The sequence below is a fragment of the Rhineura floridana genome, chromosome 6 (assembly GCF_030035675.1).
Source record: "Rhineura floridana isolate rRhiFlo1 chromosome 6, rRhiFlo1.hap2, whole genome shotgun sequence".
Lineage (NCBI taxonomy): Eukaryota > Metazoa > Chordata > Lepidosauria > Squamata > Rhineuridae > Rhineura > Rhineura floridana.
In genome coordinates, this window is record NC_084485.1 from 148,947,925 (window position 1) to 148,973,760 (window position 25,836).

At 42.5% G+C, this 25,836-nt stretch overlaps 1 protein-coding gene across 2 annotated transcripts in view; it reads right to left on the reverse strand.

The window, feature by feature from the left end:
• Window positions 1-1,659: 1,659 nt before the first annotated feature.
• RGL1 (ral guanine nucleotide dissociation stimulator like 1) overlaps window positions 1,660-25,836 on the reverse strand; it is a 194,825-nt gene continuing 170,648 nt past the window's right edge. For both annotated transcript variants that reach the window (XM_061634056.1, XM_061634057.1), the window contains exons 16-23: window positions 22,297-22,383; window positions 21,186-21,218; window positions 19,924-20,045; window positions 18,542-18,631; window positions 12,289-12,475; window positions 10,234-10,488; window positions 6,002-6,116; window positions 1,660-4,643 (exon numbers count right to left, since the gene is read on the reverse strand). In XM_061634056.1, coding sequence (XP_061490040.1) covers window positions 4,456-4,643; window positions 6,002-6,116; window positions 10,234-10,488; window positions 12,289-12,475; window positions 18,542-18,631; window positions 19,924-20,045; window positions 21,186-21,218; window positions 22,297-22,383 — 1,077 coding nt within the window. In that variant the 3' untranslated portion in view covers window positions 1,660-4,455. The remainder of the gene's footprint in view (window positions 4,644-6,001; window positions 6,117-10,233; window positions 10,489-12,288; window positions 12,476-18,541; window positions 18,632-19,923; window positions 20,046-21,185; window positions 21,219-22,296; window positions 22,384-25,836) is intronic.

Here is a 25,836-nt window from a genome sequence, read left to right on the forward strand (position 1 = left end):
TAAAATGAGGGAGAATAGGACCATGGTTCTCCCCCCCCGCCTTCTGGGGTTAATGAAGAATAGCTGCTAGGCACACTTGTATTCTATGATATAGTCTTGTCACTAGATGAGTTTTTTAAATAAAACAACTTTTGTTTTCCTTAACAACAGATGTTACTAAAATCTTAGCACAATATGTTTTCATTAAAAAAAATTACTGGGAAGTGATGTAGCAATTTTCATGGCCAGCTTCTTGGGCGGGGGGGAGAGTAAAGTTTCAATCAGTAGCCAAATACATACACAGTTTAATGAAATAGCTGGTGGTTTGCATTTAACAATAAACAATTCTGAGTGGTTCCCTGTTTGGAAAATAGCATGTTCCTTTAATTGATGACATTAAATGGAATTTTGTGATATGGGAATGATGGTGAAATGCCATTCAGAGAATGAAGCTCTGCCCTTTGTGGAGGAGAGAGAGCTCAGCTCAGAAATGGCAAGCAGATCTTAGGACTATGTGGTAGTGGGGAAGCAGAGAGAAAACGAAGAACTTAAGTCATGTCTATGAGCATGAACATCTATAACTGTGCTATACTACTACAGTAAAAATTATCTGAACTCTAAGACAGCTTGATTCATTTTTAAAAAATGAACTGCATATTTTACCCAGACTGTGTAATACATAAAAAGGTAAAGGTGTCCCTGCACTTGTAGTGCAAGTCGTTTCTGACTCTTAGGGTGACATCTTGCGACGTTTACTAGGCAGACCGTATATATGGGGTGGGATTGCCAGTTCCTTCCCCGGCCTTTCTTTACCCCCCAGCATATGCCGGGTACTCATTTTACCGACCACGGATGGATGGAAGGCTGAGTGGACCTCGACTCCTTTCACCGGAGATTCGACTTCCTCCTTCTGTTGGAATTGAACTCCGGCCGTGAGCAGAGCTTCAGCTGTGTTACCGCCGCTTACCACTCTGCGCCACGGAGGGTCTTGGCTGCTTGCAAATAGCTAGTTTGTATGGGCCAATCATACTGACTTATAAGAAAGTCAATGAACTTAGATGTGTCTAGCACCTGGGGGGAGAGAGACAGAGCTTCCTCTCTATAACATGTAGGAGAAGTTGTGTTGTGAGATAATTTTGCATTTCCCCTACACTACACATCACTGCCTGCCAGTGTGGGTGGGAAATATGAACAGTGATGTCATAATGCCATGCTAATTTCTACTAGAAGTTAATGATAGAATGAGGTAACGAAACCTTGGAGAGCTGCTGCCAGTCCGTGTCAACAATATTGAGCTAGATGGATTAATGTTCTGACTCTGTATAAGGCAGTTTCCTAGCTTCTGGTGGTTTTAATACTTAATATGAATTGTGACCATGATGGATTGCTGATATTTACTATTTGATAGCTTATCAGAATTCATTATTTGACACCTGCCAAAATTAAAACAATTAAGACTCTAGTAAGTCGGGAACACTTGAATTCAAAGATAATTTTACATTCAAAACTCAATGTAAATTTGAAATTCCACATCCAAAATTTGGATTGTGAAATTAATGTGAATTTTGAGTATTTACAAGGATAGGTTGCTGAAAAACCCCCAATGGTAGGTTAAAATATCTGCTCATTGGAAATGGTATATATTAGAACTTAAATAAATAAAAACTCTTTACTCAGCAATTGTTAATAATTCTCACTTTTGTTTAGAAATACTTTTTATCATCACAAGCTTAACAATATAAAAATCTAGCTGATTCTACAGATATATACAGAGTGTGAGTATGTGCATATACTTACTCACACATGTAACACATTCATTGCATTGCTTCTTTTACCAGAAAACAAATAGAATGGACCTTGGTTGTCAGAAAATCCATCCTAACTCTGGACACTTTTAAGGCTCAGTTTTGAATCTCCTCTAGGCAATAACACCATGCAGGGATTAAGTTACATAAACCAAAACAGAGTGTGTTTTGAAACAGAAAAGTTTCACATAGTGCAAAATGCATTATCTGATAAAACCAGATGGATTTTAAAAACACTTAACTGGTGAGTTGTTACCCAGGGCCGTGTATACTCTGCTAAAATAAAGTTCAGTGCCAGAGTAACCAAAGTTCTGCAAAAGAAAAGCTGTATTCTGCAATCCATATGCATGATTCCTCTTACTTTACAGAACTTGCTTAGTGTGTTTCTACTGGCGCTCATTTGGTAATTCCTCTGGCTTCTGAAATTTCACTAGGCATTACCCATACACTTTTCCAAGCATATCTCTGTGACCATAAGGCCACAAATTGGCTTTTTTATTATTAAAATGAAAACATATTTTAGGAAGCTGAATTCTGCACCCAGTTTACTTTTTCTTTGCTTCTGCAGAACTGCAGTGTTTACACGGCTCTGATTATGATCATAGTGCCATGGCTTAATAGATGCGCCAGGGTCCCAAGAATTGTGAAATCACTGCCATGAGCCCAAGGAGACATTCAGTTTGTTTTTCTCAAACAGCAACACTTCCCTACTGCAGGGCAAACCATATTTGGAATTGATAATTACTAAAACGTATGATGGGAAGGAGTAACGAGTGCTTTGTGTGAGGTCTTTGGATCCAGGCCCTGGTTTTTAATTAGTGCTACAAATGAAACAAAACCTTGCCTTCCATGTGTAACTATGGCTGCAATCATAAGCATTCTCAACAAGGAAGTAAATCCTATTGGCCTGGGTGCAACTTGCTTCTGAGTAATTGCTTGGATAGCTGTGGTTCTGCTTGGCTTTTGGAAAGAGATATTCTGAAAAGCAACTGCAATCTGTTCTTGTAAAGGAAAAGGCTGTTCCAGCAGCCACCGCCAATGAGATGGGGGGGGGAGATGAGCTGGTAAGAAGTGGCCACAGGTGCTGAATGGTAACCAAGGGGGAAAGGAGCCCCATCTCCAAATCAACAGGAGAGAAAAGGCAGTAAAGAGGGGGAAGCCTACTGGGAAGGGTGAGAGCTCCTCTGCTGCAGCGTTTGCCAATCTTCTAGTTTGCAATCTTCCCAGCCACCATTTCACAATCCAGCACAAATGCCTCCACTATGGCTTTAATTTCAACCCTTCCTGTGATTATACATCAGTTTAGTGTGCACTCTGAAATTTTGTCACTGAATGTGTGACAAAATAAAATACCAATGGGGTGGAGGCAAAATGATCTATTCCTTTAAGGATATACCACATCAGGACATTATTCAGCTAAAGGATATCTTCTAAGAGAAGGGAGCTTCTGTAAATCTTTAATAATTACAAATTCCACAAGGCTGTGGTTTTCTCAAATGCTGGCTATTAGTTAAGTTTGGATTTTGTTTTTTAGACTATAAAACATTGCTACATTGTTTACTGTGCTGCCAATATGGCTGAATACAGGTAAACAGCTCCACACCTGGAAGGGAGTAAAATTGCACAGGCCAAAGAAATATACTTTGAGTTTCTTTTGATAAATAGGATAACAAAGCAGAAGAAAAACAACATCGTGGCATTAAGAGCAGTAGTGTGTGTTTGTACAGTAGGGCCCCACTCATACGGTGGGTTACATTCCGAACCCCCGCTGTAAAGCAAAAACTGCTGTGAAGCTGAACTCATTGAATAGAATGGTGCCCGAAAACCGCTGTAAAAGCGGAACAAGTGCCGTATGAGTGGGGCTTCAGTCTAATTGTGTCTAATTGAGACAGCTGTATTAGCAAATCGCGGTAAAGCGAAGCGCAGTAAAGCGGGGCCCTACTGTATTGGCTTTGCCTTGTCCTCTCTACCCAAGTGAATAAGGCATTCAACTGGATCATATTTTCTTAATGGTCGGGGGGGATGTATTTTTTCCAGCTAAAATCACAGAGCAGGCAAACCAACACTATGAAGCTGCATTGCCTGGGATGGCTCCAGAGATGGAGGGCGCAGGGATATTCTAGGACATGCTAATCTCTCCTGGCTTTCAGCAGCTGTGCTACCTCCTCTGAAATAGCAGTTGGGCAGGTAGGGAACAACCCATCAGCCCCTCTACACCATCCATCCAGCAGTGTTATCATTCAGCCAATGGGCACCCGGATGCTCTTCCTCCTCCTGTAAATACAGGTGGAACTAGTAAAATAGCTTTCTTCCATTTATTAAATAAAAAAAGGAAATCTCTCCAAATTAATACTGGTATAACAAAGGCTTGAGAATAATGGGGAAGGCCACAGTAAAGTTAAGATCAGGTGTACTGTTCTTTGACTTCCTGGTAGAAAATGGCCTTGTATTCTTGAAGACTGTGCAAAGAAAAAAAAAAGTGCCTGTAGGCTGTTTTTTCCACTCAGGTCCATTTTGTTTGCATCTCAATGCGTGTCTCTTTATACCAAAGGTTAGCTTTGCATTCCCAAAGCTGAATACTGACACATTCATTTTTAGAAGAGATTGCAAGACTGGATAGCCTCAGCCATTTTCTTTAAACCCCATCACTTTTGTCTTGGCTTATCCATTCTCAAAGTGTGATTTTACTGTTTCTGTTGCTCCAGCACCCCTTCTTGTTGGTCCTGGGAAGAGTCAAGCTGGAACGGCTTCTCAGTTTGACTTGCCCGTCGAAGGAGTTTTTCTTCCGCAGGATGAAGTCAAAATTCACCTGGCTGTTCATGGCATAAAAGACGTTGGCACTGTCCGGGATCACTAATTCTGCAAGTCAGGGAAACAGTCATGTAACAGCTTGTGACACACTCCCCTATTTCTTAATACTACCAATAGAAAGTGCTCTAGCACTTTAGCAGGGGCTTCCTATGAACTGGTTTGGGAGCAAAAGAATATTATACAAAGAACATGGGCGAGTCCTCCTGAACTCTCTGTGCTATGGAGCGAATAGGGAAATGCCCAACATAATGATGAGCAGGGTAGCCTGTGAATGGTCCCTATATTGCAGAGACCCCTGCTCAGCCAGCCCTCTAGGATCCCTTACCTTATGGGCACCTGCCTTTTTCCCCTCCAAGGCTGTTAGTGTGCATGTGTGTGAGATTTTAACTGAACAAACTACGTGGAGAAGGGTGTGTGGACTGTCCAGCACTGCAGTCCCAACGCAATTTGCCATTCCCCATACTTCGAACCTCTAAACAAAAGATCTCAAAACTACAGTGTGATCTCTTGCACCATATCTAGCTTGACCTTCACTCTGCCCCTAGTGACTACTGATTCTTTGAGGGGAGCAAGTTCTGCCTGCCTCCAGCAGCCCTGTCAATGGCAACACGTTTATTTTGTCTTACAGAGAGCCTGGCTGCCTGTTCCTTCATTGCTGCTGCTTCTCTGGCTCTCAACCCCTAGTGACACCTAGCCAGGAAATAAGAGGCATGATAAGCAGTGAGAAACGCCAGAATGAATGAGAAACGGGCCCAGTGGCCCATACGTTCCTCATTGTTTTCTCTGATTCCCTCCAGCCTCCTCTGACTGTTTCTAAAGGGGGAGGCTTCACAATTATCAAGTCAAACCAGTACCTACTTTTCAGGTTATGAATGTAACATGTAGTTATTCTCATCTGCATACCCTCTAACTAGAGTTCTCTTTCCTGGGGCATGACACAAGCCTAGAAATGGTCTTTTATACTGATGGATCTGTTCTGGAGCTCTCCTCTAGCCTTGAGAAGAAACCTTGATTGACTCTTCCCATGCATGACAAAGAGTAACATTTATAAGCATAGAGTTGATCAGCTCATCATTTTAGGTCATTTCTGTGATTGCATGAATTTGCAAGGCTGATACATTCCAGTGTGTGTCGCACCAGTGACTTCCAGGAGTGATATAGTGCAGGGCTGTAGCCCCATCACTTTTAAAAAATTATTTTTAAAAAAATCTCCTCATGCCTTCTATTTCCTTTGCCCTACCAAACATTGGAACATATGCACTATCAAAGTCTGAATGGTCAATTGGATATAATATAACAGCAGAGAGAGGCTGCATCTAGCTGAACTCTCCGGCAGCTGAACCCTCTGCCTTCAGAATAATGGGCAGGTTTTCTGAGGACCACGCAAAAGATGCAGTTTTACTTACCTTTGTCCTCAGAGATGATCTGCACCAGCTCATAATCCTCTGCAGGATCAGATTCCAAGTTGTGTTTCAACATTGCTCTCTGGATGACGGCTGGAGTCTTGTCTTGGCTGGTCAACTGGAAAGAAAATGTTGCATTCTTAATTCTCTGATCCTGAATTTCAAACAAGCTTTAACTGCTTGTTACTTAGGCTGTCTACACACCATGCATTTAAAGCACATAACTTCTCCCAAAGAATCCCAGGAACTGTTGTTTGTTAAGGGTGCTGAGAACTGTAATGTTGTGAGGAGTAAACTACAGTTCCAATTATTTATTGGGGGAAGTCATGTGCTTTAAATGTATGGTATGGACATGACCCTAATACTGGTCTATTAAGCTTGGTAGTTGAAAGAATAAATAAATTTAAGGTTTATTACAACAAAGAGGTAAAGTGATACATGCTGAAGCAGCCATGCAGCTTTTACTCAGGGAGCCATTACTAATTAACTGAGAACAAAGACAGAAAGAGAAGGGAGAAGAGGAGGAGCAAAGCCTGCAAAAGTAACAAACACTTTAGAAGAGGAATCAGCAGAGGGGAGAACAGATTCCCAACCCCCCACCCCCACTAGTTCAGGTCACTTGTAACATGCATTGGTGCTTTACTCCCAACAATATCAGTTATGGCTTAGTCTTCAGATGGAGTCCTGTGAAAGCACTTGTTGCGAAGGAATTATAACATTCCAACTTAGATACCCCTTACCTCGCCCAAAAGCATGTATCCTGAGTGAGAATTTATGGAAAGATATGATGCCAATCTAGCTATGAATTGCCCACATAAATGCATATTAAAAATGACATGAATGGGTGCTTTGAAAAACTAAGCTACGTTGCTGAAGGCTTTGTACAGCAAGGGTGGGAAACCTCCAGCCTTTAGACCAAATCTGGCCCATCAGGCCTCCCCATTTGGCCCTGGAGGCCATTTTTTCCAAACCTCACCCAACTGCCCCACACCTGACATCATATGTAATGTTAGGTGCAGGGCAGGTAGAGACACAGTTGGATCCTGCATGGTTTGGGTGCAGGAGTGAGTTCCCAGAGGAACCTTGCTAGCTCACTTGACCCCTGTACATGGCAGGACTGAACTCCCAGTGATGCACAGAAAATTCAATTCTGCTTGGTCACCGTGTCACCCCATCCTTGTGGGCCAGCTTTGACAGGTAGATGGGACCACCCACCTGTCTATCACCTGACACGGTTATGACAGATGTCTGATCTGTCCACCTGTCAAAGTTGGCCTGCAGGGGTGGGGAAATATAAAGATCTGGTCTGCCAAGCCAAAAAGGTTCCCCACCACTGCTGTATAGCATCAGTTCCCCTTGCCTCTGTTGTTACCTGGGCACTGTTATAATCCCATGAAAAGGAGCAGGGTTTCCCAGACGCATTGCCACTGCCTAGAAAGTACAGTCCCATCCCGGATTGACTGAGCAAAAGCGAAATGGGCCAGATGATAGGAGGCAATATTAAGTGAGCTGTCTTGCAGTTGCCCAAAGGACATCTGTCCCTTGTTCTGGGAAATGACTGAGAATAGATAAGTGAGCCTTCCAATTTCAATCTGGAAAAACACTACATCCAGGGTCTGGGAAATGCTGACCTATGCAAATTTCTGACTATTGCTCTGGGGGCATCAGTTAATTAGAAAGCTCTAACTAACTCTTACATTTGTTTAGTCCATGAAGTGGCTTTGTTTATAGAGGGCACAGAGCTTTATTGACTAATGAGTCCCCACAGATACACAGAGAGAGCACTGCCTTTCTTTACGGCTACTTTGGGCACTCCTCTTTTTAAACGACAGTCTTCTATGTACTCCAAACTGTTTGTTCAATTCTGTGGGGAGGGAATCACAAAATGTTTGTTTAAAGAGCTCAAAGTAAAGAAATGAGGTGAGTACTGAAATAAAAGAAAAATGCAGACATCAACTCTGCTCAGAGAGAGAGAGAGATCTCCCCCTCCCCCCCCTTCATTGGTCTTGGTGTGGGTGGATTCTGCTGCCAGCAAGAGGAAAAGCTGTTTTGCACAATCAGCTGGCGAGGGCATCAGCAAAGGAGGATACAGAAGCACAACTATGGGGATATTCACCCTGAGCAACTTGTATTTTAGCCAAAAGCCCCAATCAAAATGTTTGACTGTTATTTTAAGATGCCTACTCTTTTCATTGGGGATTTTTTGTTTTTACAACGTTGGCAAATATACCAAAGAAGAGACTCCAGCGTGTCCTACATATTGCCAGCATAACTTCAATAATTGTACAGACTTTGCTTGATCAAAAGGCTGGCCAGATGCCTGGTTCACATGCAACGTTAAACTGGTTTAGGGTTAAAAGAGCAAGAAGCAGTGAGCCTCTCAGGCTTGCCTGCTCCCTTCTTTGGTCTCCTCCTCTACTCTGGCAGCAGAGAGGAGACTGGAAATTTCCACTTCTGTTTTAGAGTAACCAGTTTAATGTTATATCCAAACCCTAAAGTGTGGTTAATGTTAACTGTGGTTCATTGGAACAAACCAGCTTCTTAGCTATGGTTTGTGGAAACAAATCTACTTCAGACCATAGTTTAAGATTAATCACAGGTTTTTGTGTTCAGATGACATGGTAAGCTGTGGCTAATAATCTAAAGCAAAGCTTCTCAACTCCTCATCAAGGCTGTGCTGGATGGGGAAAGAAGAAGTGCATGAGCCCAAGACTTGCCTTGTCTCATTCTCATAATGAGTCTGAGGGCAGGGAGTTAGTACTGATTTTAGTAAGTTGCTCTGGGATCCTTTTTGGGTAAGGGGTGGGATATAAATGCCTTATATAACAATTCATGCTGAACGACAGCATTGTGTAACTGCATATCTATCTGCACAGGTCTTTTTATGTCTAGTCTCCTTGAGCTAATTCAGTGTAACATCTCTGCAAAACACAGGCTGTACAGATTCCCCATGCCGATCTGCACAGCTGGTACAGCCCATTTTGCTAACAGGTAGCACAAAAGGTTGATAATGCAGTACATTTAGGACAGGCAAAAGAAAACATGTCTCTATTCATTGGGTCCCTCCAAACAGCCTTTTATTGTGCATTCATGATATTAGGGCGGTTATATGTGATCCTGCTCCCAATACTGTTTGCAGCTGCAAAAGTTCTGGGTTGGATATACTTCTCTGTTTCAGTCAATGCACGTCCCAGAATCTCCTGCTGAAACCTTCTAATCAGAAACGTTCCAGTTTATTTTTTGTCCTACGTAATGTGCTATAGCGCAACAATACCCCTCCAAACAGCAATAATGTGATAACATCAAGGAAGCACTGCGGAATAATAAAGCAGAATTATGGATGGATGGTCCAGGATAAATCCACCTCTAATCCACTTTTATTGCATCAATGACATGTTGCAGAATACACCCACAGAAAGCAAGCAAAGACAGTCTGGAGGGGCCCCTTCTGTAATGTTTGGAATTTTCTGCCACCAGATGTGTTGATGGCCACTAGCTTCACTGACGTTTTAAAAGGGATTAGAAACATCCATAAAGGACAAGGGCCAACCACAGCTGTTAGCCAAAAGGAACCCATGTTCAGAGGCCAGACATTGGGGACCAACAGTAAGGGAGAGCCATTACTTCCGTGATTTGTTTTTGAGCTTCTAGAGCAGCCTTTCCCAACCAGTGTGCCTCCAGATGTTGTTGGACCACAACTCCCATCAGCCTCAGCCAGCATTGCCAATGGTCAGGAAAGATGGGAGTTGTGGTCCAACAACATCTGGAGGCACACTGGTTGGGAAAGGCTGTTCTAGAGGCAATTGGTCTGCTGGGATGTAATCATAATACTGGACTAGATGGATGATGATCTGTTCTGGCAATGTTCATGTGAAACATTGCCATTTTCTCTTTTAGATAACGCTGCTTGCAATTTTATGGTAAAGCAATGAACCAAGATACCCTAAAACAACTTGTGTTTGTTAAGGGGAGTGGAACAAAGTTATGCCTAATAAGCAAATGCACACAGAATTACTCAGTTTAAATGAAGCACGGAATGTAGGAACATATATAGAATTAGCTGATTGGCAGCAGGTCTCCAAGGTTTCCCAGCTCTACCTTGAGATGTCAGGGATGGAATATGTGACTATTTGCATGCAAAGCACTAAGTCGCAGCCCTTCCCCAAAACAGGCTGGTGCCCTGATTGGATGGATAGCTACCTGGAAATAAGCCACCCTTAATATGCATTGCATACCATGATGCTCTTGTACATATTGCCATTATTGTCTTCTACACTGATACGAATGATGCAGGTGTCTTCGTTCTGCTGGTTGTAAACAGGAGGCGAGACGGTTGAGGTAATGGAGGTGACCGAGATGGAGCGTTTGTGGATTCTGGGGTTGCTGACCAGTGAAGGAGGAGACGAGAGGGTACTGGTGAAGGATGACAACCCTGATGAAGATGTGTCCATGGAGTGGATGGAGGAACAAGAGGAGGAGGACTCAGAAAGCTAAGGGGTGAAACACAAAATAAGAAAGATCAAAATATTCTGGCTTTACTAACGTTTGATACTGTGGGAATGATCAAAGGCTCACTAAGTGTTGAGGGCTGGGGGAAGATGAAGAGCAGATCTGAGATTCCTGCTCTTCATGTCTCGCTCAGCCCACCATGGGTAGAAGGTAATGACTACCACTGAATGCAGCGATAGGGGACAGTGCATAAGTCTGAGATTCATCTGTTCCAGATCTTGCTGCGTGTAGATTCAGGGCGAAAGTAGAATCTGAACAAGGCATGAGATTGTGCTGGGTCCAGAGAATGAAATACACAAAATGGGTGATGCCACATATTGTGGATCCCATCTTTCTATGATCCCATAATATACTGCATGAGCCATTCTGTGTACCATATTTCCATTAAAAGAATAACAAGGGCAATTAGGAATGTTAGAGCTTTATTTTCATGCTGTTCCATGATCATTCCAGATTTGCTATGGTTTTTTTCCTTTTTGTTTCCATCGTCTGAGGCAGGGATGGGCAACCTGTGGCTCTCCAGATGTTGCTGGGTTACAATTCCCATCATCTCCAACCAGGGGCTGATGGGAGTTGGAGTCCTGGAACATGTGAAAAACCACAGGTTGTCTGTTCTTGCTCTAAGGAGAGACTGTTATTTACTTCATTAAAAAAAAAAACCACTCCTCCTTTCATCAAGTCTGCGAGAATTTAGTACATTGTCACTCTAAAAACTCTTTCCTGCCAGCCCATCCCATTTTGTGAATATCACTATTTTCTTTCATGCATTTAGAAGAATAGGCCAGCAGATGGCAGCAGACTCAAAGTTGTTTTGGAAGCCTAGCAAAAAAAAAAATTCTTGCTGGCTTGCTTGCTTGCTTGCTTGCTTGCTTACTGTTTAAGCCTCAAGGCTCTCTCTGATCTCATCTGCAGGAGAGTGTTTTGCACAGTTTTTTAGGGATTTCAGTTGGCATGACTGTACTGCTAGAAACTCAGGGTTCATTTGTTGTACTTTAATGGATCTTACGATGCTCTGTGCATGGCAAAAAAGAGACAGCTCCGTGTCCCAAGAAGCGAATGATCTGAATATGGCACAGGGATAGCAACACATGGAGGAGGATGGAAGCAAGGGAAAACAGGGGGAGAAGGTGCTTTCAGTTCAGTTCCACATACTTCAACTGGGCATCAGCACAGGATGAGTTGTGCCAGGAGTGGACTCTGCTATGGCATCTGTATTCAATACGGGGTGTGAAATCTGGAACTCATAAAGAAAGAATAAAGGAGGTGCCCTTAAGCAAGTACAGAGCACATAACTATAGAAGAACTACAGGGATTGTTCACAAATCAGGGATTACGAGGAACTCAGAACTGCCAGATCACAGAACAGTGTTCCGGACAGACTTGAGTCCCATTACCTCTTCCTTCTAATCAGGGGTGGCTATCCTTTTTTGGCCCATGGGTGGCCCACTGTTCCAGGTTTGCATGGAAGTGGAAGGCGTGGACAAAATGAAACTAGGCACCACCAAAGTTGCCTTTCTGCAGCCATTCCTAGCCATACACACTGACTGGGAGACATACGGAACCTGTCTCACACACTCACTCACACACACACACACACTCTCATGCACACACACCACACATGTCCCCATCACAGCATTGGGCTTGCTGGAGATATTTAAACCTCATCCCAGCACTGTCATGGGGAGGGAGTTGGGAGCTGTCAGGCCTGACCCAGCGCACAGGCTCACCTGCCTCCGCTATAAATTAAGAACAGCCTTTTCCAGACATTGACAAATACATACTTTCTTCTGGGGCTCGTCAGGAGTGTCAGTGGGAGTGATGCAGATGTCCTCCGTCTCAGAATGGTTTGAGTCACAGGATGATACGCTGACAGAATCCATGCTTTCACCAGAGCTCCCACTTGGTGTAGACTTGGGCTGCTCTTTGGTAGGGGTGCTGTTGGCAATTACATCAGATCCCAGAAATAACCTGGCAAAAAAAAAGGGTGAGCTAATGAAAGGATGCAGGGTGGCGGTGGGAGTAGAGACACTGCACATAACCCAACAGAGCTAGGTCCAACGTTAAGGTTCCCTCCTCATAAGGCTCTTGCAGCAGTTTTATTCTTTGATGTATTTTTCTGTGTCATCAGTAGGGTATTTTGTGTTATTCAGATATATCCAAAAATACCTCTACACATAAGATACATGCTGCTATTATGTGTAAGCCAGTGTGCCGAAGTGGTTTGAAAGTTGGAGATCCGTGTTCAAATCCCCACTCAGCCATGAAGCTTACTGGGTGACTTTGGGCCAGTCATTGCCTCTCAGGCTAACCTACCTCACAGGGTTATTGTGAGAATAAAATGGAGAGAGGGACAAACGTACGCCATCTTGAGCTCTTTGGAGGGAAGGGGGATATAAATGCAAAAATAAAGAAATAAGGAAATACACTTTTGTATCCCAAATTTGTAAATTCAGAGGTGGGGTATAATATGTTGTGAACTGAAGCCATCAAACAGGTCAGCACAATTTGTAGCCTACCAAAACAGTCACACCCCTCAACAAACTATCAGTATCAGCCCTGAAGAAAAAAATTTAAACTCATTTTCAAACAGTGCCTAATCCTAGCTAGACTTAATCATATCTGTCAAGGTTCAAACAATGTCGGTGATGTAAAGCTATGAACGCTTTGTTGTTATGTGCCTTCAAGTCGATTACGACTTATGGCGACCCTATGAATCAGCAACGTCCAAGAGCATCTGTCTTGGACCACCCTGTTCAGATCTTGTAAGTTCAGGTCTGTGGCTTCCTTTATGGAATCAATCCATCTCTTGTTTGGCCTTCCTCTTTTTCTACTCCCTTCTGTTTTTCCCAGCATTATTGTCTTTTCTAATGAATCATGTCTTCTCATGATGTGTCCAAAGTATGATAACCTCAGTTTCATCATTTTAGCTTCTAGTGATAGTTCTGGTTTAATTTGTTCTAACACCCAATTATTTGCCTTTTTCGCAGTCCATGGTATGCACAAAGCTCTCCTCCAACACCACATTTCAAATGAGTTGATTTTTCTCTTATCCGCCTTTTTCACCGTCCATCTTTCACATCCGTACATAGAGATCGGGAATACCATGGTCTGAATGATCCTGGCTTTGGTGTTCAGTGATACATCTTTGCATTTGAGGATCTTTTCTAGTTCTCTCACAGCTGCCCTACCCAGTCCTAGCCTTCTTCTTCTTCTTCTTCTTCTTTTAATAATTTTTATTCAAATTTTTCAAAAGACAAACAAAACAAAGTCAAAAAACATAACAATACAACAAAAAAATAAAAATAAAATAGTTGACTTCCGATTTGTCGCAGATCAGCTATAAGTATATAATATACATCAAACCTGTCCCTTAATATATACATACAGGATCACTTTTCTCCATAGGCTATCTTAGTTAATCGTCAAATCCCAATATCATCATTTTATTTTCATCTTTCAACAAAAAGTCTAAGAGAGGCTTCCATCCCTTAAGAAATGTATCTCGATTTTTCTCTAAGTAGACATGTCAATTTATCCATCTCTACTAAGTCCATTAATTTCAATAGCCATTCTTCCGTTGTTGGTGTTGATTCCATTTTCCAGTCCTAGCCTTCTTCTGATTTCTTTACTATTGTCTCCATTTTGGTTAATGACTGTGCCGAGGTATTGATAATCCTTGACAAGTTCAATGTCCTCATTGTCAACTGTAAAGTTACATAAATCTTCTGTTATCATTACTTTAGTCTTCTTGACGTTCAGCTGTAGTCCTGCTTTTGTGCTTTCCTCTTTAACTTTCATCAGCATTCGTTTCAAATCATTACTGGTTTCTGCTAAGAGTATGGTATCGTCTGCATATCTTAAATTATTGATGTTTCTCCCTCCAATTTCCACACCTCCTTCATGTTGGTCCAATCCCGCTTTCCGTATGATATGTTCTGCGTACATATTAAACAAATAGGGTGACAAAATACACCCCTGTCTCACACCGTCTCCGATGGGGAACCAATCGGTTTCTCCATATTCTGTCCTTACAGTAGCCTCTTGTCCAGAGTATAGGTTGCACATCAGGACAATCAGATGCTGTGGCACCCCCATTTCTTTTAAAGCATTCCATAGTTTTTCATGATCTACACAGTCAAAGGCTTTGCTGTAGTCTATAAAGCACAGGGTGATTTTCTTCTGAAATTCCTTGCTCCATTCCATTATCCAATGTGTGTTTGCAATATGATCTCTGGTGCCTCTTCCCTTTCTAAATCTAGCTTGGACGTCTGGCATTTCTCGCTCCATATATGGTAAGAGCCTTTGTTGTAGAATCTTGAGCATTACTTTACTTGCATGGGATATTAAGGCAATAGTTCGGTAATTACTGCATTCTCTGGGATCCCCTTTCTTTGGAAGTGGGATATATATTGAATGCTAATAGAATACATATATTTTGGTCATGCCCTAAAATAGAATCTGGAGTGCTGTATTAGGTGAAATCAAGTGCATTAAGAAGATACACTACCAATAAATCCACAAACTGTGCTATTGGGTTACATAAAGGACCACATCCTCTTAGAAGAGAAATGATAAAACATCTCTAACTGCAGCCCGTATGGCAATTAGTTATAACTGGAGGAAAATTAATGCTGGGTGATTGGATTATAAGGATATGGGAAGGAGTCCAAGTGATAAAATTGACTAAAGTAGTTAAAGTAAGAAAAAGGAGACAAACTGACAACTGGATTATTGAAAACTGGAGTCTCTTTTTAATGATCTAGCACAACAAAACACAAGAGAATGCAGAACCATTACTAGGAACACTGTAAAATTAAGTAAAAAGCTGGACACGACTTCACCAAAAGGGAAAAATCATAAAAATGGATATCCCTCCCCATCCCCAGTAAGCATATACACTATGCATTTTCATTTTATTATTTGTTATTTGCTAAAATTGTAATAAAAAAATAATTTCTGGCCTGCCAGGCCAAATGCAGTTTGTGCCTGAAGCTCTTGACAACCCCCCTGTTCCCAGCAAGTAGAAAATAGACATTTGGTCTTATCATGAAACGGTCTTATCTGTGCATGTAAAGATGACCTCAGGTGGGTAACTAGCTCCACCCAGTGGTTGAAGGCACAAAGAGTGCTGTTTGATTTACAGAGACTACCTGCTCTCCCTGGCTACATTCCACAGTTCTTTGATGACAAACCAAATAGATGAGTAAAATTACAAACTGGAAAACACAAAGAAAAAGACACAGAACAGCACTCACACACCCTCTCCTAATAAAAGAAAAATAGAGCTTGGCATCCCAGCATCCCATAGAGAGTGGCTCTGACATTATCTTTACATGCACAGAGAAGACCGTTTCATGGTAAGACCAAATGTCTCTTCTCCTGTGCATGGAGGATGATCTCAGGTGGGACATACCAAAGCTGACCCATGTATGGCGGGAATGAAAGAAGATGGGCTGTAGAATACTACTTTCCTGGGAGAACATGCTGTAGAGCTCAACTCCAAAAGGCAGTCTTGGCTGATGCATCAGCATCTATTTTGTAATGCTTGATAAAAGTGTTAGGGCAAGCCCAAGTTGCTGCTCTGCAGATTTCATAAAGAGAAGCATTGAGGGAAAAGGCTGCAGATGTCGCCACTATTTTAGAAAGTGGTGTTAATTTCAGAGAAGTATATGCTAAGACAATGCATGCTTTAATCCACCTGGATAGAGTGGAAGTGGAAACTTTCTTCCCCAATGAAGCAGGGTGGAAAGAAACAAAGAGGGTATCCATTAGGCGGAAGGGTGAGTTCTAGATATATAAACCTTTAGAGTCCTCCAAACATCCAGGGAGTGCCATGCCTTCTCTATGGGATGAACAGGGAAAGGACAGAAATAAGGTAAGACGAGTTCCTGCTGACAGTGAAAATTAGAGACAGGCTTAGGACAGAAGAAAAGACTAGTGTGGAGAATGACCCTATGCTTATCAAAAACACAGCAACTCTTGTCAAAAGACAAGGCATTCAACTCAGACACTCTTTGTGCAGATATAATAGCTACAAGGAATACCACTTTAAAGGAAAGCAGATGGAGAGGCACTGTACTGAGTGGTTTGAAGGGAGGCTTCTGAAGGGCTGTTAGTACTGGGAAAGTTTTTTTAAAAAACCACAAAGAAATTACACTGACCAAACGTAGGGAAAAAACAATGAGAGAGTAAAGAACACAATAAACAGAGAACCAAAAACAAGACTGAACCAAAGGTAAGCAGAGAGCAGAATCAACCATCTTTGGTGAAGGCAGAAAGAGAACTGTGGCAAGTTGCCAGGGAGAGCGGGAAGTCTCTGCAAATCGAACAGCGCTCTTTCTGCCTTCAACTGCTAGGTGGAGCTAGTTACGCATCTGAGATCATCTTCCATGCATAGGAGAACAGAAGTATTTTATTGAGTCTCCAAAGGGCCATGGTAGGCTTAGCAAGACACAAGGCATGCCATATATTCATTGAGAAAATGGCAAAAGACTTCTGTGGGTGTTTACACAATTGGACCTCAATACACTGGGATTCCCAAAATGCTTTAAACACAAAATCTCTTTTTGAAGCAAATTTGTTGCATTAGGACATTGCCTCTCAGATCAATCCATTTAGAGCACAAACCATTCACATTTAAACACTTTTAAGAAGGGCTGTTGCTTGATCAAAAATACCTTAGTTGCATTTGGGATTATTAATCAATTGCAGCAGTAAACTAAATCTGCATATGCATGAAACCAATATTTATAATGGAAAGTAACATATCTCTGTTACTATAAATGCTATGCTTAATGCTCTTCTCAGAACATAAGAACATAAGAAGAGCCTACTGGATCAGGCCAGTGGCCCATCTAGTCCAGCATCCTGTTCTCACAGTGGCCAACCAGGTGCCTGGGGGAAGCCCGCAAGCAGGACCCGAGTGCAAGAACACTCTCCCCTCCTGAGGCTTCCGGCAACTGGTTTTCAGAAGCATGCTGCCTCTGACTAGGGTGGCAGAGCACAGCCATCACAGCTAGTAGCCACTGATAGCCCTGTCCTCCATGAATTTGTCTAATCTTTTAAAGCCATCCAAGCTGGTGGCCATTACTGCGTCTTGTGGGAGCAAATTCCATAGTTTAACTATGCACTGAGTAGAGAAGTACTTCCTTTTGTCTGTCCTGAATCTTGTCTGTCCTGAATTCCTGTAAACAAAATTGGTGCTTGTTTGGATAGCTGCTTGAAGCAAAGACTTGAAGACTGGTTGACATCATTGATATCTCTATCTTCAAGGCACAGCACAGGTGAAGGAGATTCCTAATTAATTGCGGGTCTTTTTTGATTCTTTAATTGATTTAATGACTTAATGTTGCAGTCCTACTTTTAAGCCCCTTTGTTTTGAAGGGAGAGTTAAGACCATGCTTAAAGCAGTGGGGTTTAAAAGTGCCTAAATTTGGTTGCATGGCAGCCTTAGTTTCGAAAATTAAACATACATCAAGTTCTGAGCCTTAGAGAGGCATAGATCAAAGCATATATTTTAAATGGAATGAACAAAATATGAATAACTTACGTTCTTCTACAAGCTAAACCATGACTTAGTGCAAATGCACAAGTTTTGTTCTTGGCTACAGATTATGGTTGAGAGAGCTTAACCATGATCCTGGAAGCCAAATCTTGGCTTAGCTGCCACATCACACTAATCTAAAAGGGACGGGAGGGGGGGGTAAAGAGGGTGTGAGCTCCTCTTTCGGGGTCAACACATTTGTGCTGTTCCTGTAAGTCATAATTTGGCTTACTGAAATGCACAAACCATGCCATTGTTTCTAATTCTCATCCACGCTCTCCCCTTTGATACTGATTTGCAACAATAATGGGGGAATTAAAAATCACATTTCTTCCTGTGAAAATGGAAGGGTATTTGTAAAGTCACTTTTATAAGAGAAATTCAGCTGTGATGGAGAAAGCAAATGGTTTTGGTGGAGTGTGGTTATTCATAGTGCCATTTGGAACATCTCTACCCCAAAGCCAAACCAACCCCTTTCATGGCGTACTCACAGGCTTAGCCGCTTCACCATGCTCTTTCGAGGTTTTGGTGAGGTGGTAGTGGGGTCGACAGCTGCTTCAACCTCGCAAGAGAGGGCATAGCTGCAAAATAGAGGTCACCTTGTGGTTAGGACTACAGAAAATCTTGCAACCATGAAATAAAATGCCTGAATCGAAGCAAAAATTTGGGTGCCAACTGTGAACGATAGCAGCTGCATAACTTCCTGTGTAGCATTGGTCAAAATTAAATTACTTGAGACAAATTGAATAAACACTGAGTTTTAGTTTTTGCTGCACAGATGCAATCAGTAATTACTTTTAAGAGTTATGATATATGGCAGAATCATAAAGAAAACCCTTCCTCTTTAAAATTAGGATATATCTTTGGCTTAGTCTTCTTGGGGGCCCAGGTTAACAGTTGGCCAGGATGGGGGCTTGCCATTTTGGTATGTAACCACGTAACCATGTAATCCATCCTAACCCCATGGGCAGAAAATATTAATTTTACCAGAGCAGAGTGGGAGCAACTATACTTGCTCAAGGTAACGTGTGAACCAGGCCTCATACTCTGGTATAAGCGTGTATCAGGAAGAGAGAAGCATCAGTTTTGGTAAATGCACATGCACGTGCATATAATACCCATTATTTAATGCATTTGTAAAAACATCTAAAACTTACTAGGTATTGTATTGCAGAAAGAGAAAAGAAAATAAGTCTCTGTTTGCAGGCTCACACTCGAAATTTAAAAAATGACACAACCAGGGGGGAAAGGAAAAATGTACATGTGTGTTAATCTAAAAGAAACACAGAAAATAATAAGAGTAAAAGGAAGTCTCTACAATAGCTAAACCCAAAACATGGTTGTGTCTTGTCATGGATGCTGGGTGACCATCCTTGGCTAAGCTGATCACTGATCGGACAAGCATCATATATGCACATTTCAAAGTTGTTACACTGTCATGTACTTTCACCAGTGGTTTCTAAACTCTATTATCTTGGTTAATGGATGGGAACATCTGAGAGAGAGGGAGAGGGAGGGAGAGGGAGAGGGGGGGAGAGGGAGAGGGAGAGGGGGGGAGAGGGAGAGGGAGAGGGGGGAGAGGGAGAGGGGGGAGAGGGAGAGGGAGAGGGGGGGAGGGAGAGGGAGAGAGAGAGGGAGAGGGAGAGGGAGAGGGAGAGAGAGAGAGAGAGGGAGAGAGAGAGAGAGAGGGAGAGAGAGAGAGAGAGAGGGAGAGAGAGAGAGAGGGAGAGAGAGAGAGAGGGAGAGAGGGAGAGAGAGAGAGAGGGAGAGAGAGAGAGAGAGAGAGAGAGAGAGAGAGAGAGAGAATGCATTTCTTGGGGGTGGGGTGGGAGGAATCCCACTATATTAATTATATAGAAAAGCGTCACCTCACCTTTCCTCCTCTGTTAAATGTCGTTGTTTCCTGAACCACTGGATGAATTTTCTGTCTGAAGTCATGCAATAACTATTACAGGAAGATTGCAAGAGCTTAATCTGAGCAATTACTTCAAACTCCTAAGAAATTAAATAAGAGAATTAGAATCTTAATAAGGGAACAAAGCCAAAGACAGAGTTGCTCACATGCCAGAATGGAAGACAACTACATTAGATAGACTGCATTATGCAGATTCACTTACAATGGCCTGCACTCTGGTTTTGAAAGGTGTCAAAACCGTGTTGTTTCAACTGAATTAATGGACCTGAGGGGCACTCCTGGCTCTGGGGGCTCCGCTGAAGTGTGGTGCACACATATGTGGGGTTTATCATGACAAGAGGTCGCCCAAGCTCTGGTGAGAGGGACAACCCCAGGGCTGCCTCCAACGCTGGAGCTACAGAGCAGGAGTGATGATCCTGAGCTCCAAGCATGGGTGCAACCAGAGAGCCAAAACAAACCTCTCTGGCTGGCTCCAAACAGGAGGGGGATGGTGGAGGTACAGACGCTTGTCCATGAGCTTGGAATTTGCACCCTTTTTGCAAGTTTTCACTGCCCTCACTAGCTTTGAGCTGAAGGGTAACAGCAAACATGCTTCTGTTCCTCCTTGACCTTCTGTGGCATTTCATAGATGCAGGGAGACAGCAGGGATAAGACCCCACCCCTTGGGGCAGGGCTATATGCCAGTGACAATGACAACATTTTAGTTGGCTACCGAAGCCACCCAACATACATCAACCCCTGCATATATTAAACCTTTTAAACAAACAAATAAAAGCAATCCCCCTGGCAGGCAAGACTAAGTAAAATACAATCATCTAAGGTCTATTTCAAGCATTAGAACTTCTTCCTTGCAACATTTTTTTTTAAGTATAAGGCATGCCCTAGAGGACTTCCGTAAGAGCTTTCTTACATTGTACAACCTAATTTTTAGGACGCACCTATAGATGGAGGCTTTTCTTCATGCAGCAAATCAAAGCAGTTTGGGAAAGGGGTGGGAATACACACAACTGCCCTCAAAGCATTCAAGTTTGGGTTAGGAGGAGTTGCATCTTCCCTAGCTAAAGGTGATGTCGTCTGAGGACTGCCTTGCAATTCCAGTATGAAGGGTTTATAAGCATTTGTGTCCTGCCTTCCTCTGAAGCCAAGAAATTAAATCCCTAGAGGATGAGTTGTGGATCATTAAAATGCCAGAGAATACTGGGAAGAAAAAGCAAGCTTACCCTCCTTCTCTTTTCAAAATTTATTAGCCCTCCCTGCAAGAAACATGGTGTACAAGGATTAGTTTCAAAATCCATTTGTCTGTATAATCACAGTTTAACAATTATACACCATGCTTTTGTCTTTTTGTAAAAAATGAGGTGCCTTGATATCATACCTTGATAAAAGTGCTGTGGATTGGCACATATCAACATAACATGGTTGCCATGGGCAGCAAAAAAAGAGGCAACAGTACTATGTACCAGTGAGTACAGTCACAAAAAAGCACTGATTATACAGTTTTTAACAGTGAGATAGTTATCTTCAAACAATTTTTAAAGGGATTACATCCTTTCCTTACTTTCCACAAGAACAAATATTTCAAGACTGGATTTCTACGATAGTGCTTTTTAACTTAAATATGCCAGGATGGCCAATATGGTGCCCTCCAGATGTTTTGGACTACAAATCCCATCATCTCTGGCTATTGGCCATGCTGGCTACAACTGACTGGAGTTGTAGTCCACAACATCTGCAGGGCATCATGTTGGCTATTTCTGTTCTATGCTAATCTACCACAAACTGAAAGCCTTCTTAACACCCCATTCAATTACCCTGGTGTTCCAGCGGATGATGTCATTGTTCCTGCTCTGAAAAAAGTCCCAGAATTGCATTCCCCCTCATTCCTCCTCCACTACACCACTGGTATAGCCTCTGTGTAGAGGTGTTGGTTCTCACAAACAGCACCTCCACATGAATGGACTCCAGCTATGAGCACTCCAGATCTTCCACAGCCTGAGGTGCTCATGTGAGGCCATCATAAATGTAAACTGGCTCTATGGGTGTCCAGAACTTTTATTTAGATACCTTCATGTACCTTCATCCACCCAGCTTTATATATACTACTGCAAAATACTATTCCACCTGAGTAACTTACATATAACCCAGAACTCTCATATCCTTTCTGAGGCTAGTTCCTAGTCTCTGGAACTGAATGTACTAACTTACTTATTTAAGTGATTTCTATACTGTCCTTCAACAGTTTTCAGTGGTTCAAAAATAAAATGATTTTTAAAAAATCAAAACAAAATACAATCAAAACATCAAAAACAGCAGTCTTGAGCACAAACCTACCTCCACATAGTCCTGAAGAGCTGTGTCAAGCATCGTCAGGTCAGTCAGAAAAGTACCAAGGTAAGGAACAGTGCCTTGCATTACACCCTGCACAGGATGAAGGTGGAAATGTGTTATTCATCTTAGCTCAGCTTGAATGGCTGCCGATTGGCTTCTGGGCCCAATTCAAGCCCTTCATTGCTGGGCCCAGCATACTTTATGGAGTACCTTCTCATATGAACCTTCTTGCCCTCTTAGAACTTGGCTACACGTTACAAGCTTTCCCCTATGTCAACCCAAGATAGTAGTGGGGAATCTGTGGGCCTCCAGATTTTGCTGGACTCCCAACTCCCATCAGCTCCAGCCAGCATGTCCAACAATCAGGGATAATGGGAATTATAGTCCAGTAACATCTGGACGGCCACTGGTTTTTCACCCTTGCCCTAAGATCTCTTCCATGTTTCTCTGCTATCTCTTAGATAGCTTCAGAATTCTCAACAATCGATCCTGGCTTACATGGGGCTGGCTTTCACATGAGAAATGTAACATGTAGCCAGGCTCTGAGTCTGGCTGGTGAAGCTGTGCTGTACCATTGATACATGGAGATCTGGCAAGGCATGGAGCGGAGCTTGTTGTGCTTTCACTTCTGTTTGACCTTCTATCGCCGCCTCCTTGTCTGTAGTAGCAGATGAGGGGGCATGTTATTTATTTCTACCCAATTATACTTTTATATAGCAATTCTGCTTTATTCCCTCAGCCCTTGCTATATCCACCAGCTTTACAGGCAAGCCTCACCCCCCTGTACCTCTTAGTATCCTTTCTTATGTTCACTGCTATGGGTTTGCTATCTCAACCTGCTACTGTACTCTGAGGTAATTTCGCTGCCATCGTCTGATACTGTTTCACAGTCATTGTTTACTTTGATATCAATCTTTATATGTTTTATAGTAGCTAGCCAAATAAATTTTGAACCAGAGTGATTTATTAAATAATACATGTGAACATGAATAAGCATACTTTGTGCTCAGATTCTTAAGCATATGGTTACAAATAAACGTTCTTTACTTCTACATGAGGTACATTCATTAAATTGCTCTATTAACACCAATAATTGTGTCCTGCTTAACTACCCACACTACATCCACTCTTCCCACCCTCTTCCTTTCAAGCCAAAACCTCTATCTCTTCACAAACTATTCCCTGTCTCCTGTTCAACTGCCACCCACTCAAATATCAAACTCTCAACCCCCATTCACTCAATCAATCATAAAACCAGCCTGCACCAACATTCTATCTCACTCATTCCCCCGTCTCAACACTCACCACTTACCTTAACCATTCTAATAAAACCCACTTAGCATAAATACCATAATACAAACACATGCAACATTTTACATAAAAGTGTGGAACATCACATAGCTCTTTCAGTGGTGGCACCTATCTTGTGAAATGGCCTCCCCTAGGATGTTTAGTGGGGAAACTTACTCTTTGGTTAAAGAGGACTTTTCATTTAGCAAGGCATATATCTAACTTTTAATATTCTGTTCTGTTTCAGTAGCTAGTATATATATTTTTTATTTTTTCTCATTTTATTGTCTGGTGCCGTTTTGAAAACTGAATGGAAAGAATGTGGGAAGGAATGCCTTTCCTACTTCCTCCCTGCTCTACTTTCAAAATGGCAGCTTGGAGCAGTTGTTTGGATTTTTTAAAGTAAAAAAAAAAGGCTGGGGAAGGAAATTTCCCTCACCACCTCACAACTGTAAGTAGTAGCTAATCCCCCTGCAAATATTCCCCCTAATGTTTACCCCTCCACCCCCACCTTCACCATTTCCACCCATCCCATCCACAAATATAGCCAAAATGTTCCTTCTGAGAACTTGGCATGACCTAATTTTCAACTATTCTACCCTGAGTGAGCCTTTTCCACACTAGCTTGTTTACCACTTCTGTATTGCAGAGAATTGCAAGGCATATTGCAAGGCACTGTTCAAACCTACTGGATGTCACTACTGCCTTGTGTAACCTGAGTGTAGTAGTTAGAAAGCTGTTTTCCAAGGAAGTTTGCCCACCATTCCAAATCTTTTCATGAGGTTCCCCTGATAAGCTTCATAGGAACCCAAGGTTGCACAGAACACAGATTAAAAACCTCTGCGGTATAGCAAAAGCCCAACAGCCTGAAGATTTAAAAGGTAAGGCAGGATCTCCAAGTTCTGGCTGGTGCCATTCAAGCCTAGACTTCCTGTGATCAGCACCCACACCCAGTCAGATTCAAAATCGACTGTAACATAGAACAATCTTGGTTCTAGAGTATATGTTTTAACTTCCAATACGTATCAATTTCTTTAAAAACATTAAAAAATCCTGATTCTAACTTGTTTCCCAAAGTTAGAGTTTCATATCCTGGCTTGTTCTGAAATTGCAGCTTAAGCAAACCACATTTCCTAAGTTCAGGTGTCACAGGGAACTATGGTGAGTTTAAAAGCATACACTTTTGATCGATTATATTACGTTACAATTATATTTGCACCAGGACTAGGTAATTCCTAAGACTGCTTCTGCAATAGCTCTATTTTAAACTCTGGCCACTGGGAGGATAATATAGACCACTCAACAGCCCACTGTCAAGAATTTGCACGGCACTTTGCAGATAAAAGTTGCTCAGATTCGCTCCGACTTGGACACTAAAATTGATACAGTCTCGCGATGTAACTTTGGCTCCTGCTTGTCCAATAATAATGGATTCCTTTCAATTTGTACAGCCCGAGGATGTGGACAAGATCCTTGGAGAGGTGAGAGCCACCACATGTCTGCTGGATCCTTGCCCTTCCTGGCTCATCAAAAGTGCCAGAGGGGAACTGGTCAAGTGGGTGAGGGGAGTGGTTAATGCCTCTTTACAACAAGGCAGAATTCCATCGTGCCTAAAAAAGGCAGTTGTACGGCCTTTGTTGAAAAAGCCGTCCTTGGATCACTCTATAATGGGAAATTATCGGCCAGTCTCCAACATTCAATTTTTGGGCAAGGTAATAGAGCGTGTGGTGGCCGCCCAGCTCCAGAGATTCTTGGATGAAACGGATTATCTGGATCCATTTCAGTCTGGTTTCAGGCCTGGTTACGGGACAGAGACAGCTTTGGTCGCCTTGGTGGATGACCTTCGCAGAGAGCTGGACAGGGGGAGTGTGTCCCTGTTAGTTCTATTGGACCTCTCAGCGGCTTTCGATACCATCGACCATGGTATCCTTTTGGACCACCTTGCTGGGATGGGACTTGGGGGCACCGTGTTATGATGGCTCCATTCATTTCTGGAGGGACGAACTCAGAAGGTGGTGCTGGGGGACTCCTGTTTGACTCCTTGGCCGTTGACCTATGGGGTCCCTCAGGGTTCAGTTTTGTCCCCCATGTTATTTAACATCTACATGAAACCGCTGGGAGAGGTTGTCCAGGGGTTTGGGGTTCGGTGCCATCAGTATGCGGATGACACCCAACTCTATTTCTCCTTTCCACCTAAAGCAAGGAAGCTGTCCTGGTCCTGAACCAGTGCCTGGCATCAGTGATGGACTGGAT